At 37.7% G+C, this 16129-nt stretch overlaps 1 protein-coding gene across 1 annotated transcript in view; it reads right to left on the reverse strand.

Annotated features, from left to right (window-relative positions):
* Positions 1-16129, reverse strand: part of MEI4 (meiotic double-stranded break formation protein 4) — a 71725-nt gene that overhangs the window by 48683 nt on the left and 6913 nt on the right. Inside the window, exons 2-3 of the mRNA XM_030006057.2 lie at positions 14182-14430; positions 1136-1695 (exon numbers count right to left, since the gene is read on the reverse strand). Of these exons, the coding sequence (XP_029861917.1) occupies positions 1136-1695; positions 14182-14430 (809 nt within the window). The remainder of the gene's footprint in view (positions 1-1135; positions 1696-14181; positions 14431-16129) is intronic.

A 16129-nucleotide genomic window follows, 5' to 3' on the forward strand; every position in this document is an offset into this window, starting at 1 on the left:
CAACGCTGAAATAGAAAGCACCCTTGTATTAGAGACAGAAGGCTCTAGTCCTGCAAAAGCTTCAGTATATGAAGATTTCCGTCTGAACACTTTCTAACCAAAATACAGGCATATCCACACCCCCCCCCGCTCCTCCCTTTAGTTTGGTAATAATACTTGTTTGATATTTACATTCTGGGGTAAATACTTAATACACAGTGAGTGGGATTCATTTTAAATTAAGACAAATGGGTACATCTGTCCACAGGTGTAGCGGATGCCCAGGCTCTCATTTTGCTAAAGGCAACTTTAAAGCTCATCCTAAAATAGGGACCTAGTACCTGGTCAGCATTCTTTAGTCTCCATGGATTATAGGGATACGATCTTCATTTACTATAATGGTAGTGCAGTTACATACACTAAATTGGTATGTTTAAGTCTCAAACAATTCCACCATCATGTCTGTTCCAAGTTACTCTAAAAGACAGAATGAAAACCAAAATTCCTAAGACATACAATGGAATTCATTACTTATGAGAAGTCTTGTGAAGACAGACTAGGGATATTTCAGTCGAATGAGGAAACTAACAAGATGATGCATGGAACAAAGCAGAATGATGAATACAGACAAAATGCAATTCAGTCCTATTTGCCGTTTGTGCTGGGGACATGTATTTCTGAGTTCTTCACTCATTTGCCGATTTATTTTTAAAACACAAATTTGCAAATGTCTAGAGAGTGACAGAGATCTTCTGAAGCAAACCAACCTATTTAATCTAGGTGCACAAGAAAGAATAAAAAAAATTGTATAGTCATTATTTTCTGAGTATCTACAAAATATCTTCATATAGCAAGAGGAACAAAGTGGTTTTGTCTCATATTTTCTATAAAGTTGTTTTAATCTGCCTTTTTAACAGTTTTTTTAAAGTCCTATACTCACAGACTAGAAGAACTTGCATGCATGAGCAAGAACTTTCTAAAATGCTTTAGAGTATTTATTGTACATATCACAAAAAAGAGGAATCACAAAAATCTCTGAGAAGTACTCTTCAAAATATAGTTAGACAAACTAATATTAAAAAAAGTGCTTAAAACCAGGAGAGTATTACAGTATACTGAAATGGTATAGTAAAGATGGAAGATGTTTTAAACTTACCCTATTGACACTGCTGTTTCTTAAAATAATCTGAATTAGGTTTTTCTTAAATTCTTCCAGCTTCTTGAAACACTTCTTCAAGACATGATTAGATAATTTAGTATCAGTTATTAAACTGATCAAAACACAAACCGCTTCAGTAAGAACATTTGAAACTGGAAATTTAGGACTGTTGTAAAAAACAGTCAGTCCATCAAGCAACTGAGACACTGAATTGCATATGGTGAAAGAATCATTCTCAAGCTGTGTGAAGTCTGCTTGAAGAATTCCTCCTTCTGACAGTTTTCTTATTTCAAGCAGATGTTGCAAAAACTGCACTGGAGCAGTCAGAGATTCCTCCTTGCCAGTACAGCAAAGATTCAATGGGGGAACTCTTTCCAACCAACGTTTAGAAGTGTTGACATTATGCTCAGATTGGTGAAAATCGGAAGCTATGCCTAAAGAATCGAATGCATAGTCATTAGAGACATCACATCCAGAGTCTTCTAGCTGGCTTGAGTAACTCATAGGGTTTATACATTCCTGATCCAGAAGAACTTCAGCAGAGGCATCTGGTTTTCCTGAAACACAGATGTAAAAGTTACATTTACGTAACACTTAAATACATACTTATGGGAAGTGTCATATATGCTTTCTCCTTTTGCTTCCACACAAAAATCACGTAATACATATGTATGCTTGCTCACCAAGAACTTCCCATGACTTGAATTTAGCTGTGGAAGAAGGTGACATTTTTAAATGAAAGTCAAAACTTTCAGAAGGTAGTATCTATCTGTGAACAAGATGTTTTATGCTCATAGCAATATGAACAGTAATTTTGACAGTTCCTGACAGTTTTCAGTTTTCACATATATCATTTAAGTGAACATCTACACTCCCATTAATTCCCAGGGAAAGAAATGCATATAAATTTCTGGCCCTCCAAACTTTTTCACTACTTTTATTCTCAAGAACTCAGACTGTTTTTATAAGACAGTGAAGGTCTGTTACTATAACTGCATCAAATAAGATCTCATCCTTTACGTATACTCTTTCTCCCCAAGTCAGGTACGGAATTCTAACAGAGACGAAGTTGAACAGAACATTACACTTGAGTTTTTTTATTATTTAACAAATAAAACCATTCAGAATCAAAAATTTCTCCAGTCACCACCTATCTCATACCATCTTTAAAGACAGAAAAACTACATTACAGAAGGTATGCATTGCATTTACACCATTAAATTATATTTGTACACTATTGTAGACTCTCTTTCATCCTGTTTCACACATTAGATATATTTAAGTCAGTGCCTCTGGGCATAACTTAGTACTAGGTGACAACAGACTCCCTCTGTGTTACATGCTACCTATGTCAAAAGATTACACTCAAAACAAGCAAGAGACATTAGAGCAGAGAAGTGGAAGACCAACACACATAAACATCTCTGTGCCATGAGGCAAGGCTAGAACCCCATCTGACCAACTCCTGGCTGTGCCCTGCTTACTGGGGCACAGCCACAAACTGCTTCTCTCTTAAAAAACATGCATATACTGTTCACATTTTCCACAAGGATCTAAAGCAATACTGTACTCCTCTGTGTTTGTATTCTTAAATGAATAAAAAGATTTTATAGATCGTTTGGCCTGACAGGAAATAAATGTTATATTTCATGGCAAGTTAAAAAAAAACATTTTTAACACAGAAAACATCACTAGGCAGCAATCTACAGTATTCTGTACACTAAAAAAACACTACTCAAAAAAGTTTATACAGACTTCATTAAATGCACAATTTCAAATTGAATTCTGACCATTACTTCAGTCTCTGAAAACATACCAGATCATCCAATGAGGGTATTACTACTGAGATCAAAACTGGAAATGTGGTTTATTTATTTATCGTTGAGTTTCATGCCTTTCACATTCAGACACACTCAAAATTGAACGGGAATTGGTACCAATTGACTCACAATGAAAGGGCTAATTGTAGGGAAATCAACCGACATTTCCAGGAGGTAGGAAAAGCAGGGCTTGTAAGGCCAGCCTAGCATTTTATATATTAACACTGTTCCCAAATGCCCTGCATACCCAGACTTTGAAAGCAAGCAAAGAAGCAAAGCACACTTCCCATGGTCTGACTAACAAAAACAGTCATCAATCTTTCATGTCTTCTCTCCCTAAGGTTTTGAGCAAAAGACATTCCAGAAGAAAAAAATTGAAAGTTGTTTTTGGTACTGTTTAAGGAAAAGAAGCCATTCTAGGGAATCCATCTACTGTGAGTTTCACTATGTGGATATTTTGTTCCTGTTCTTAATCCCATGGGGCAACATGAAAATTGCTCATGAGGATGTAATGCCAGGAGTCAAAAGAAGCAAAGCAAGAACTACGTGCAAAAAAACATATGTATGTTTGCCGATTCTCTTGTCGAAGGAAAAGAAAAAAATAGCAGAGGTGAAAGAAAGGAGATGGAAAGAGAGGAAAAAGGGAAGAACAGAGTAATATAGAGATACCAGTAGGAACCAAACTTCAGACTGTCCCCAAATAAAAGAGGTAGCATATTCAATGAAACTCCTACCAGTAGGAGACAATGTTACATTTATGCTCCAGTTCCTACTCACTGAGATATCAAACTCCTGTCCCATGATGAGCTTCCAGAAAACCCTGTTATAGTAAGTCCCCAATAGCAGCATATTTCCAGTTCAACGAATAATACAAAATGCTTTAAAAATGTTCAGTTATTTATATGTTCTAGTCATTTGGGGAGGAGGTGGATTTTTATCCTTAAGAGGATTTTTATCTTTTAAAAAAATAAATAAATCACCCACCAGGAAATACTCATTATTTCCCTCAAAATGTCTAGAAACAGCTTATCATTTATTTCTTGAAAGAAGGTAAACTAATCACTTTGTACTTACCTACCATTTAAATGAGAAAGCAGTCTTGATGTTCACACCATGTGGTTATCAAGTACAAAAAAAAAAAAAAAAAAGAGGAACAGTATTAAGCCTGCCTCACACTAACAATAATCTTTAAACAGTAATTTCAAAAACATTTGACTATAAATATACAGCAACAAGAAATATGAAAATTTAGTGCACATGATAAACTAACCACAAAATTTTACAATGCCTTTATATAGGTAATGAAATATCTGGTCATGAGCAATTTTACAGCCTCCTTAAATATGTCACATCAGATTCAGGAAACATTTAAATTCTTAAGTCCCTTTAGCTCCTTACTACATTAAGATCCTGAGCTGAAAATGAGAATTACGTGCTCCCCAAACAAAGCAAGATATGGTCACAAGAACAGCCTTGGGGTGCAAAGGCTGAAGAACTGACATCCCTCTATACCTATCAACCACTGCAGAAAGTGTCTGGCTTGAAAACCAGCAGTCACTCAAGGGACAAGGGAGTGACTTGCATACTGTGTATAGTATGTAAGCAAGGTTTGTAGGCACTTCTGTGAAGCATAAGAACTCAAATGCACATACTGCTGTTGGGACCACAGAACACAGAGGCTCTTATCAGGGGAGTGAGATGCCAATCAGTCTTACGATTAAATACTGTGGAGTCTTCAGGTAGTCCTGAGGAAGCAGAGCTCTGGTAAACACCAGAGTCCACCCCATCTCCCAGATGAATTCTCTCACTTCTGAATAGCCACCTCAACACAGACACCAAGGATCAGTTCAGGGACAAGAGAGGGAGCAGGAAGAGCCAGCTGCTTCATCAGGACAGGAAAACACCTTTTGTCTCCCAAGTGCCTGCCGGCAGCAGTACCGTCATAAGGTTTCTCAGAGCTGTGAAGAGAGAAGGGAACGACCCAGCTCCTGGTCCTACCCAACGCAGAGTAAGAGAGGCAGCATCTCTAATATCCACGTGGGGGAAGCAGGGGCGGTGGAAGACGCTTTGTCCGACACCTGCGCTACTGGCTGCCACAGACTGGACAGTGTTAGAATGAGGAAGGCCACATGCTGTATGTAGTTCAAAATTTAAAAACTGAAGAAGGGTCCCCATCTGATGAAATTGCTGTGGAATCGTAAAATGGCCTTCAAGTCTTTTGAAAAACTTAATATATCTGCAGTTACACAAACAACAGGGACTGTAGAACAGAAAATGGGCTTGAAGGTGGCAGATGTAAGAAACCAAGTGAAGAGATGACTTGAATTCTGCAAAGAAAAAATTACTCCAGTTTCAAGCATTAGGCATTGTTTATATTCTCTCACTTTGTAAGCACACACATGGATTATCACTTGAAAATCAAACCCAATGACATTTGACACGTAAAGCTCTCCTAAAACTCTGTTAAAATTGATAGGCTCAGTTCCACATCTAAAAGAAAAAAATAAAAAGACAATTAAAAATGAGACAATCTTAGAAAGCCCTTTGATGATACTGCATTCTTCTTTCCAAGAAGGTGTTCAGTCAGTAACTTCTAAAAGGAAATGAAAACATATGTGAAATTATTCATATTTTTTCCTACGGTATTCACTGCTCCACTTCTGCATTTTTCGGGACTCTGTAATTCTTCATTTAGTCTTCACTGATTGGTTTGTTACAAGTGCACCTTCCATGAACAATGAATCAAGTTTATTCTCTTAAAAAAAAAAAAAAATCTTCTCACACTTATTAACTGTTTTCTTTACCGTCTCTTCATGTGTAAGCCTGTCACTATTCTGCTGTTTTCATTACTAACCAAGCTGACTGGTTGAGAAAAAACAACTCACCCTCCTCCCTCATGAACTCCCATGTGTTTAGCACACCATTGTTGTCCTGATCTGGAACCAAGCCAAACTTCTCTATATATCAAAGCAAAGAAATTTTGTCTCACATATTTGAACATTTTGAAATAATAACAAAAAAATAATAAAAAGCTTCCAGGATTCTCCAAATGGAGACATTTTAGAAACCACGTAACCCAAACTTTGCTTCTGCATTTCCTTTTTTTTTTTAATAACCAGCTTGGAAAAGCAAGCTTTTCTGCTTAAGGCTAAGGTATTTCATGCTAACATACTTTTCCCATTTAGGAATAATTTGAAGAAATGAACATAGGACTGAGTATCTAAAATTCTCAAATTAATTGTTCAATGCCAGGATTTAAATGCTTCTCGGAAGGCTTAGAAGCATATACTTCAATTTGTTAGGGATTTTGCTTATATAAAGCATCTAAACGTTTAGAATTCACTAAGAACCGAGAAGGATTTTGAGGATATAAACATTCATTTTTAGGGGATTTCTGTAGAAGACAGCACAAATCCTTTGTAGTTCAAGCCAAATAAAGAATACTTGCAGTAAAGATATGGAAGGATCGATAATCAGGTGACGAACATACAGATTTGGGTCAGTTAATGCTCATCAAGCAGCTTTCACAACAAAAGATCTAACATATGCTTTACAATATTGACCATCTCAATGCGATGACTGAAATTTGAGTTCTAAGCTAGATAGGGGATATTTCAAGATATTAAGTGAATTAATGTTACCTATGAAGACTACCCATCTGAACTGGTAGTACTGAACTATAAGTACTATGTCTTATTAAAAATGCTTTGCATCGTCAAACAGAGCTTCTCTAAGAGACGAGAAGTATCAGCCAATGCAGGCAGGAGTGATCTGGGTGCAACTGTAATGAGCTGAAGGCTGATATGAGGTGGACTCCCTAAGAAATCAGCCTGGGTGTTCATTCCTAAATACATCTCTTTTCTTGAATACAACATGGTATAAATATTTGGCTTTTTTGTTTATATATCCAGAAGCCCACAAACAAAGGTCTGCTTGAGGAACTCAAATCTAAGTTTGAGTTAGGTTAAGGCTGCCCAAAGAGGTTGTGGAATCTCCATTCTTAAAGATACTCAAAAGCTGTCTGGACACAGTCCTGCACAACTGGCTTTAGGTGGCCCTGCTTGACAAGGGAGTTGGACAAGATGACCTCCAGTCATCTCTTCCAACCTCAACCATTCTGTGATTCTGTATTTCCAGAGAAAAATTTGACTGATCCTTAGCTCCCCACAGTAGACTTATAGGCAAGAGGACCCTAATTGCCATGGCCACACTTCATAACCTGTTTTTACCATATACATTCAGTTTTCCCCAAAACTATAATTCTGTTACCCAGAAGAAAGGAAATGACTCTACACTAAATCAGGAATCCCCCTTGCTTTTATGAACCTTATTCCTAAAAATCACTATGCATCTTATCAGGAACTTGATCTACATGGGGAATTTATAAAATAGTATATTTCTCTTGCTGGGACAATTGGGTTGTTTTTACCTCCAAATAGGTTCCTTATACAGAAACCTGGAAAGAAAAGGATGCTGCTTGGGTCCCTTTGCCCCAGGTTTGTGCTTAGAACAGCTGTAGCAATGCCATCTGATAAGACAGACAGCATCTGCTTTCAAAGGGAGAAAGTTTCCACAACCAAAACAGACCTGTTATCCATGGAAGGAGCAGTACTCTGAGATTTCAATGAATCATTACACTCCAGCTGGTGCTTTTTCCAGATTGCAAATTAACTTATTTAATTATCCTGAAAAGGCCTCAGCTTTCATAAAGTTCCCCATTGTGTCACTACAATTATGGAGAACAGATTTATCTCATCATCATATTCCAAAAGCCATGTTCCCATAAATCTGTGCTAAACACATTTTAACTTCATTTTTGTCATCTCACGTATCTGTTCTCAATTCCCTACTCCCCTCCTAAAAAAATAAAATACTTTTTAGGTTGTGAGACATTACTTGCAATGCTGGCCTACTTGCATTACTACCACTGGTAGAAGCATGGGAGTACACTAGTACACTTAAGATGTCAAATAGTTCACTTTTGAAATACTGTCTGCCTGACACCATCAGGCCTTAGAGAAAATGCTGAGATGACACTTAGACTGGGCTGCCCTTATGTGTCTGTATGGAGAGAAGGCCACCTTTTCGGGGGGGGGGGGGGGGGAAGGCACGCAGAGGGAAGGAGGAAGAATCTTTTTAGGCAGCAACATCACATTCCCTAAGCACGAGAGAAAAATAATCAGATATGTTTTCCATGGCGACATCAAACTAAGTGTTGACTGCTGCCCAATGGAGAATCCTCTCACCTTGGAAGAAGGAAGCTAGAAAAAGAAAGAAGCCAAAGATACCCCTCAGAGGTTGACTATTCCTCTGTAACTGTCATTCTTTTGCATTCCTTGCTTCCTGTCAAATACCAGGAGGGAAAAAAGTGGTGACAGGACACAGCAATCTGTAACAGCAGCTCTTTCAAACATACTGACCTGAAGAAATAGCTTTTACATAAACATACCATGATAACTTAGAAATTCTAGTCTATATTCCTCTACCTTACTACCATGCCTTTGCTAAGTGCTATTCAGGGCAGCTGTAAACATTTCACACCATTTCATCTTCTTTCTGGGGAGGGAAGTAATTTCTCCTAATAGACTAATATGTTTTTATCATTATTATTCAGTCTGATTTGGACTGCTGCTGCTCCCTCCACTAACGAGGAAGATTCCTTTATGAGGCTGCAGATAACATATTCTCTGAGGAATCTGCATATGTTTTGGTCTGATCTTTTTGAATTCATCTGACTGGTTTCTCTTTGAAAATGAGATTAAAAAAAAAAATCTATTATCAATTATGTTCTCCCACCGCTCCTTTTAATGTAAGCAGGAATAAGAAACATCACAAGTTATTTAAGTTATGGCAGAGAGTTCTGCCCTTCCAGAGGTTTGAAATCAAATTATTCAAAAAAGATTTTGACTGGCTATCACTCTTCCTGCTCTCATCAAAGCAGGACTTATCTGATGCCTTCTTTGCCCACCAAGGAAATGCTGGGGCTTTAAGCTGAGCACCCAGAGTTTCTGACTCTCCCTACTGAGCAAGAAACACCCAAGCCATGACTTACAGGGAAGTGGAAAGGGAAGAGATGGCTGAATTCTGTGGCCCAAAACAAGGCTGCTGGTAAACTGGAGTTGTGTATCATTTATAATCAGTTTTACTTCAGCTGATGAGCTGGTTGGTTCCAATTCTATATGTTTCTGCTTTTGCAACAAGTCTGAGCTTCCAGCAAGAAGAAAGGAGACTGAAGTGTCTTCATTCATACTAATCTACAAAGGAAATTGCTCCCTTTTTCCACATGTACATCTAAATGCCTCAAGAAACACACCAAGTTAAGGAGTGAAGCAGGAGATAACAAATTCTTTTTGTCTCTGGCTCTTATTCCCTAAAGAGGTACAACTTGCTTCAAATGTCTTGACACAGGAAGCAGAATTTAGTACCCTGAGAAGTCAAACACAGCCTCAGGACACAGTTAAAAATCAGACATTCACATTAATCACATTCTGACTCAGAGTTCAGCATTTCCCTAAACACACAGACACACTGTGGTAAGGTGGGCAGACAGCCATATGCTACTGTGGAGGCTAAGAACACAGGATGGGATTTCAGGGCATGGCAGATGAAGTTCTACTGTAAATTATCTATAAAAGGAAGAATAAACTAATTCTAAACAAAAAAAAAAAAAAGGAGAGGGAGAATCTGGTTTGTTTATTTATTTATTTATTTTAATTAGAGAAGCGAGCAGTTCAGTAAATTCCTATCCACTCCATAAGAAGGGAAGAACATGAACCAAGATTGAAGGTGAAGCTAAGGAAGAGAGAACCCATATTCGATACAAGTTTTGCTAAAAATTTACCCTGGATAACCGATTTGGAACCCTTCAAGAGTATCAGCCTAAAGCAACCAAGGCAATAAACATCTGTCCTCTAAATTGTCATTCCTAAAATACATGCTTGGCAAAAAAGGGTAGAGTATTGCATTCATGCCTTCTTAGGATGGAGTAACAGCTGCAGGCTTTTCAGATCTCTTTAACAGAGGCTGCCAAGAAACAATATGATTGTTGATTTGATGAGCTAAGGAATTTGTCTTAGAGGACAGGTGCTTCAATCCATGAATCTATCAATTCATCAATGCTTTGTAAGACCTTTTGTATTTTCATGTAGCTCCAAAGCAAAGTGACAACAGAATGCTCAAATATTTTATATTCTTATTCTCAGAATAACACCAACGAGTTTCCTCCTTTCTGTCAAATTTCAATCTGAATCAAAGAAAGGCAAGAAACTTTGATTAACAGGAAATTTGATTTTTTTTCTATCCATAGGCATAACTGTCAGGACAATACTGGCAAGGTGAAAAATAATGACCAGACAATTACGAAAAGATTTGCTTTTCCTCCTCGGACAGCTGCCGTACAGCCAAAAGCAGCACCACGTAAAAGGAATACCAGTGTCCTTGTATTCAGAAAGACAGCTGCACATTAAGTCAAATAAGGAACTTCCAGACACAGCACAGTCAGTGAATATATATACCACAGCAATTTCATAAGCAACACATTAAACTTTAACAACCCATACCACCAGTTTACCTGTAGCAAAGCATGCTCCTTCCCCTCAGCGAGGAACCCCAAACTTTTTTGGGGTCTCTGAGGACAAAGAACTGGTCAGGTGGGACAAAAATAATCTAGACAACATATCTTTAAAAATGGATACTTTGTTTTTTCTCCTTCATGTGCTTGTGCATCCATACTGTGTGCAACTTTATGTGGAGAAGGAAAACACACATCACAGCTTCAAAGAGCTCACAAATTTCTCACATCAGGGAAATAAAACTCCATGGGCAGTCTCTAATCATTCCTGAAGCCTCTGAAAGACCTACTATTATTATTACAAACAGCAGGTGGGAGAGGAAAGCTCTCACACTCAGAATGCAGAGCAGGGAAGATACAGCTGCAAAGAGAACCTTGGCTGAAGGACTCGAACTCTTCAGCTCTCAGCAGGCAGCAGCAGACACAAGTGCAGTATCTGACCCTTGCTGCATGAGATCTTCCAGTGGTGGATTTTGTGAAACCCTGCTGTTCTTTCACCTATAGAGCTGTTAAGCAGAACACAAGAAAGCCAAAGAAAAGCTGAGGGTTTGAATTGTTTTAAAAGGTTGCATTGTTTTAAGCAGAACACCAGCTCCAAAAACAAGGCTGGAGAAACGAATGGAGGAGGAAAAGGATCCAAGATATCTGTAGAATATCTGGCCCTAAGAAAAAGCCCAGTTATACTTGGCCCTAAAGAGAACTTCTCTGGTGTGATATTAGGTAGTAAACTTGGGCAATATACCATCAACAACAAACCATAACAATGGCTTGATGGATCTGTAGTAGCCTTCAGGTGAACAGGATGGAACACCACTTATACCACTTTTCCTCTCAACTTAGATTCAAGCTCTTTGTGCCTTCCTACCTCAGCAGTAGCCACCCTTTAGCTTCTAATCTCCATGGGCTTGAAAAATCTCAAAACTGGCACAACACACGAGAGGAAACTTTTTTTCCCCCAGAGCAGATGATGTCAGTGGTGGAGTGGCCCCTATTTCAGGTAGGCTTTGCTTCTACAACCACCCCCCTTTAAATGTCAACCACAGGTGTTCTGCTATTAATATACATGATCAACTTGATCACCAGAAGAGTGCACAGATCTCACCAACAGATATCCCGTCAGGTGTCAGTAACGATCTTTCTTTACTCAAAAGCAAGAGACTGAGCATTGTAGTCTCCAATGTAACTGTAACCATGAATGCTCACTCAGCAGTTACATCTGTCTGATGAAGAACATATTCTTTCCAAAAGAACATATGGCTCAAATCCATTATCAGAAGAATTCACATGTCATACCAAGGTTTAAGAAGGAGGGCAAAAACAAAACAAAAGAGTCAAAAGAAAGAAATATCACAAAAAAACGGCCATCTCAAAGTTAGACTCCAAGAGCTCGAAAGTATCCTTTCAATGTTAAAGGAAAACCTGTATGAAGAAATAGAAATTATGATACATTTCAGGTCTTCTACATATTTTTGCTCTCTTACACCCAGGTGGTTAAGAGAAACTGAAGGGGAAGACTATGCCCTCTTCCTCTTGGCCAGCATATGATGCAGGTAGGGCTGATGTAAACTCCCATAGATATTTCAAATGTCAAAAGGTTTTCTGTCTAACAGGTTTATCTACAGTGTAATCGTAAATATAAACAAACATTTGAAGGGAAAAGCAGCTACACGGTAATCCTTCAAATTAATAGGGTGTTGGTTTTGTACCCTGGAGAAACTAAAGGTATATAGATACCACATACTCATCTCTACTATTTATGATCCCATTAGCTAAACATAGACTGAAATTAAAGTTTGGCTTCACTGAAAAATGAGACTTGGTCAGCTACCCAGGTTATGTTTGAACAGGCTGCTGAGACCCTAAAAAAATAAAAAGAGCTATCTATGATGAGCAGCTTACTGAAGTGATTTGGGAATCACGGGACTTTTTCTAAGCCACTCAGCCTATTGCTAGCAGAATGGAGAGGAACGTCTTTTGTGGACAATTCACCATATCCATATTAGTGAATATCGCAATGGGTCAAGTGTACCATAAATTTTAGAGTAAGCATGCCATTTCCCTGTACAGATAATGAAGAAAGCACAGAAAATTTAGTGCAGCTGCAGACATCTAAAATTAGGCAAGATTTATCACATTTTAGGCCTGTGAACAAACTTCACTGTGACTAGGGCAATGAAAATTAACATCCTTTGAAAAAAGCGTTATTTGCCAGGGACAGTTGCTTTCCTCTGCCTATCTCGCAAATAAAAGAGCTTACTTTGGCAAGTGACATACCAGTATTGCTCAGTTCAACAGCTTGGGGTAAAGAATCTTTAAGAAGTTACACTTGGAACACAGAAGTTGCAGATGAATTGATTTTGTTTCTAGCATTTGGTATTTTCTGCTTAATCCACAATTAGAATATCCTCTCCAGACATTAGATGTTAATAAATCTCTCCTGATCATATGCATCATATGGAACCAGTTCTTTGTAACATTAAGACACCTGTTCGAAAGAGCAGCTTGAAAGTTACTTTTACTCAAATAAACTTCATGTTTGGAACAGGATGCAGAGAACAGACATACAAACAATAACTAAGTATGAACAGTCATTAATTCACTTCTCTAGAGAGAAAGGTCTATTATAAAAAAAATAAAAAATATTAGAGCTTCTAGCTGAAGTCTAATACATCCGCCCTCTCAGTTAAAGTTAGAATCTAGAAATCTTTTCACAAGTAAATAAAGAAGTTACCATTTCAGTACAAAACCATTCCAGTAAAGCCCCATCAAGTTTTCTATCAGGGAACCTTCTAAAAATCTCAAGTCATAAAGCAACTAGCTATACATTTTGATTTTAGAGATCCCCTCAACAGTGAGCTGTCTCTCTCCTTCAGCCCAGAGCATTGTGACCTCCATCTCCTGCAGGAGTATCTCCCCAGAGCCTGGAGACATCCCCTACTGCCCGATTTCCAAGCTCATCCTGTGCCATTGATATCTCAGAGTGAGAATGACTCACTCAACATGCACAAGTCAGAGAAACAGTGCCGTTTGAGCTCATCTTTTTTTTTTTTTTCTTTTTTTTTTCTTATTCTTTAACTAACAGCTTTCCTGAATCCTACAGTATCAGGCTCACAAAATTTTATCATATGTCATAATAAACATTCACAGTATCCGCAGTCTAAATACATTAACAGAAACAGCAGACATACAGTCCTTTGCCTGCCCAACCTTCCCATTATACATATTAGGGATTCATGCTTTCAACACATCAGGCTGAAAGTCTGATTTTAAGCATCTTTGAAGTGGTAAAAAAATATGCAATATATCTTTAAGACATGTTCCAAATGTAAATAGGTTACATCAATATTCTTGCAAACTAGTGTCTCTGAGGTTATAGGGTAACATTTTGTATTGATAATTTGGTCTGGAATTATTCCATATGATACATACTGATTCTGAAAGTTAAAAATGTAAGTTCTGAGTAAGCATCAAATTCCCAAGCTCAATCCCATTACAAATTAATTAAGCGTTCTACTACTTCAGAGCTTTGGGAAAAATAGAAAGCTGTACACTAAAGACTCTCATATCTAGGTACAAGAAATGGTGCAGGCAACATGAAAGCTGTTTGTTTCCTTGCTACTGCAACATAGTCAGAAATCATTTCAGAAACTTACCATTTTCCAAGCAGAATCTTGGACAGATCTTGTTCAAAAGAAGTTCCTGACGTAATCGAAGAACTTCAGCTTCCAGCACTTCAACTTTTGATTTCCATCCAAAATCTTGTTCGGATACAGTTTTGGCAAGGTGCTCAGTGTATTCTTTGCAACTCTTCCCTGGTGGTTTTGAGTGGATAATTGCAAAAGCCAATGCTAGTTTTGATATTTTCAAATACCAAACCTGATTTTCTCTTCCGCCTTTGAGTTCTATTACATTAGAAAAACAGAAAACAAAAAAGTAACTTCACTATGACTCTGTTAAGGAAATTATGCACAGCATTTTCTTGGCTTTGGAAACTGTTCAACAGTGAGACCAATTATTTTATTTCTAGTGCATTCCTAAATCATCAAGGAAAAGAGCAGAAATGTAAGCATCTGTGCACAATGCAAGAATAAAACATACATGAGCTGCACTCCAGCTATAACAATAAAATTCAGGCAGTGTTTGAGAATAATTGTGGAAACAGCAAGCACTTCAAATAGGCTTATCCTAGCAAAATTTTAAATGCAAATGCTATCTCCACTAAAACAAAGTTGAAAACACTAAAAACCACCAAAAAGTCCCAGTGCTCAAAAGATAAAACTTCTAAGGTTGTTGTTAGTTTCTGGTTTTGGACACCTGGTATTGCTGCACTTGCAGTTCTAAATCTACATTAAGCCTCAAGCCTACAGAAAGGTCTATGAAGACAGCTTCAAAGTGATGCAAGTGGATAGTAAGATAAGTGAAGAAAATAGTTTTATCAGCTCTGTTACAAACTGTGAGGACAGGGCAAAAGGCATTACAGGAGTCAGAAAAAGAAAATATTTATCTAGATGATTGTTTCATGGGCAAGAGCACAGGACCTAGGAACAGAAAAGGAAAAAATGAAATTAAAAATAACTAATAATATCCAGCCTAATTAGCAAATTTTTTTTTTCTAATTCCACACCATTTTCATTCAGTAGTTCACTGTATTTTTTTTTACTTGAAAAAATATTCCTTCCATAATAATAAACCACTTCCTACACTTTCATCCTGGTCTTGACATCTAAAAATTGTTCATAATACTATTTTTTCTTGTTATCCAAGAAAACTGTAGATTAGGCACTATAATAAGTTCTGTTGAGTATCTCTGAAGTAGTCACAGCACAGGTTTGAATAAGGTATTTTATGTCGTCCTTTCACCAGATCACCTGCTATCACTAAGCTGATTTCCTCCTTTCCTTCTCCTCAACTTTGAACAGTAAGTCATAAATCATCACATATTTATTTATCCATCAGGGGCACTTACAGAAAGACCTGCCTTTTAAATACTTCTGAAATGCACAAACAATTCCTGTACATTCCTTGCACACTGTCCATTCAGACACACCAGTCACACTTTGAAATGTACAGAGCACAAGGACTAAGACTGCAAAAATTCACTGGGATCTAGCTACCTACAGCTATGTTTTAAGCTACTGTTCTCCACTTGAAACACTACATTCCTGCCCTGTGTCAGGGCAAAAAACACCTAGTCTAAGCCACCAGTGCACTCTTAAAGCTAATGAAAGAGTAAACCCTTAGAAACTGAACTAAACTATCTATACCCACTGCTTAAAGCAGTTATGCATTAAATAAATGGTACTTTTTGCAAAACTTCTTACTTTTAAAAATCTATTTCACACAAGTTTCCCAACCATATCCAAGAATTCCAGTGGAAAAGCACAAGTTAATTCTCCCAGCCTCAAAGGATCAGCCCCTCTGTGGGACAACAAACTGATGTAAGACTCGTTTGCCTCATACATCAAAGGAAATGTTTTACAAATACAGAACCATGCAGTAATTGAACTGCCTTCAAAGCTGTGAATAAAATGAAATACATGGAACCACACTGAAAGACTAAGTAGTAACAGTAAGGTATCCAAAATCTTTGGCTTTGAACAT

This window comes from Aquila chrysaetos, chromosome 2 (genome assembly GCF_900496995.4).
Source record: "Aquila chrysaetos chrysaetos chromosome 2, bAquChr1.4, whole genome shotgun sequence".
NCBI classification, from domain to species: domain Eukaryota; kingdom Metazoa; phylum Chordata; class Aves; order Accipitriformes; family Accipitridae; genus Aquila; species Aquila chrysaetos.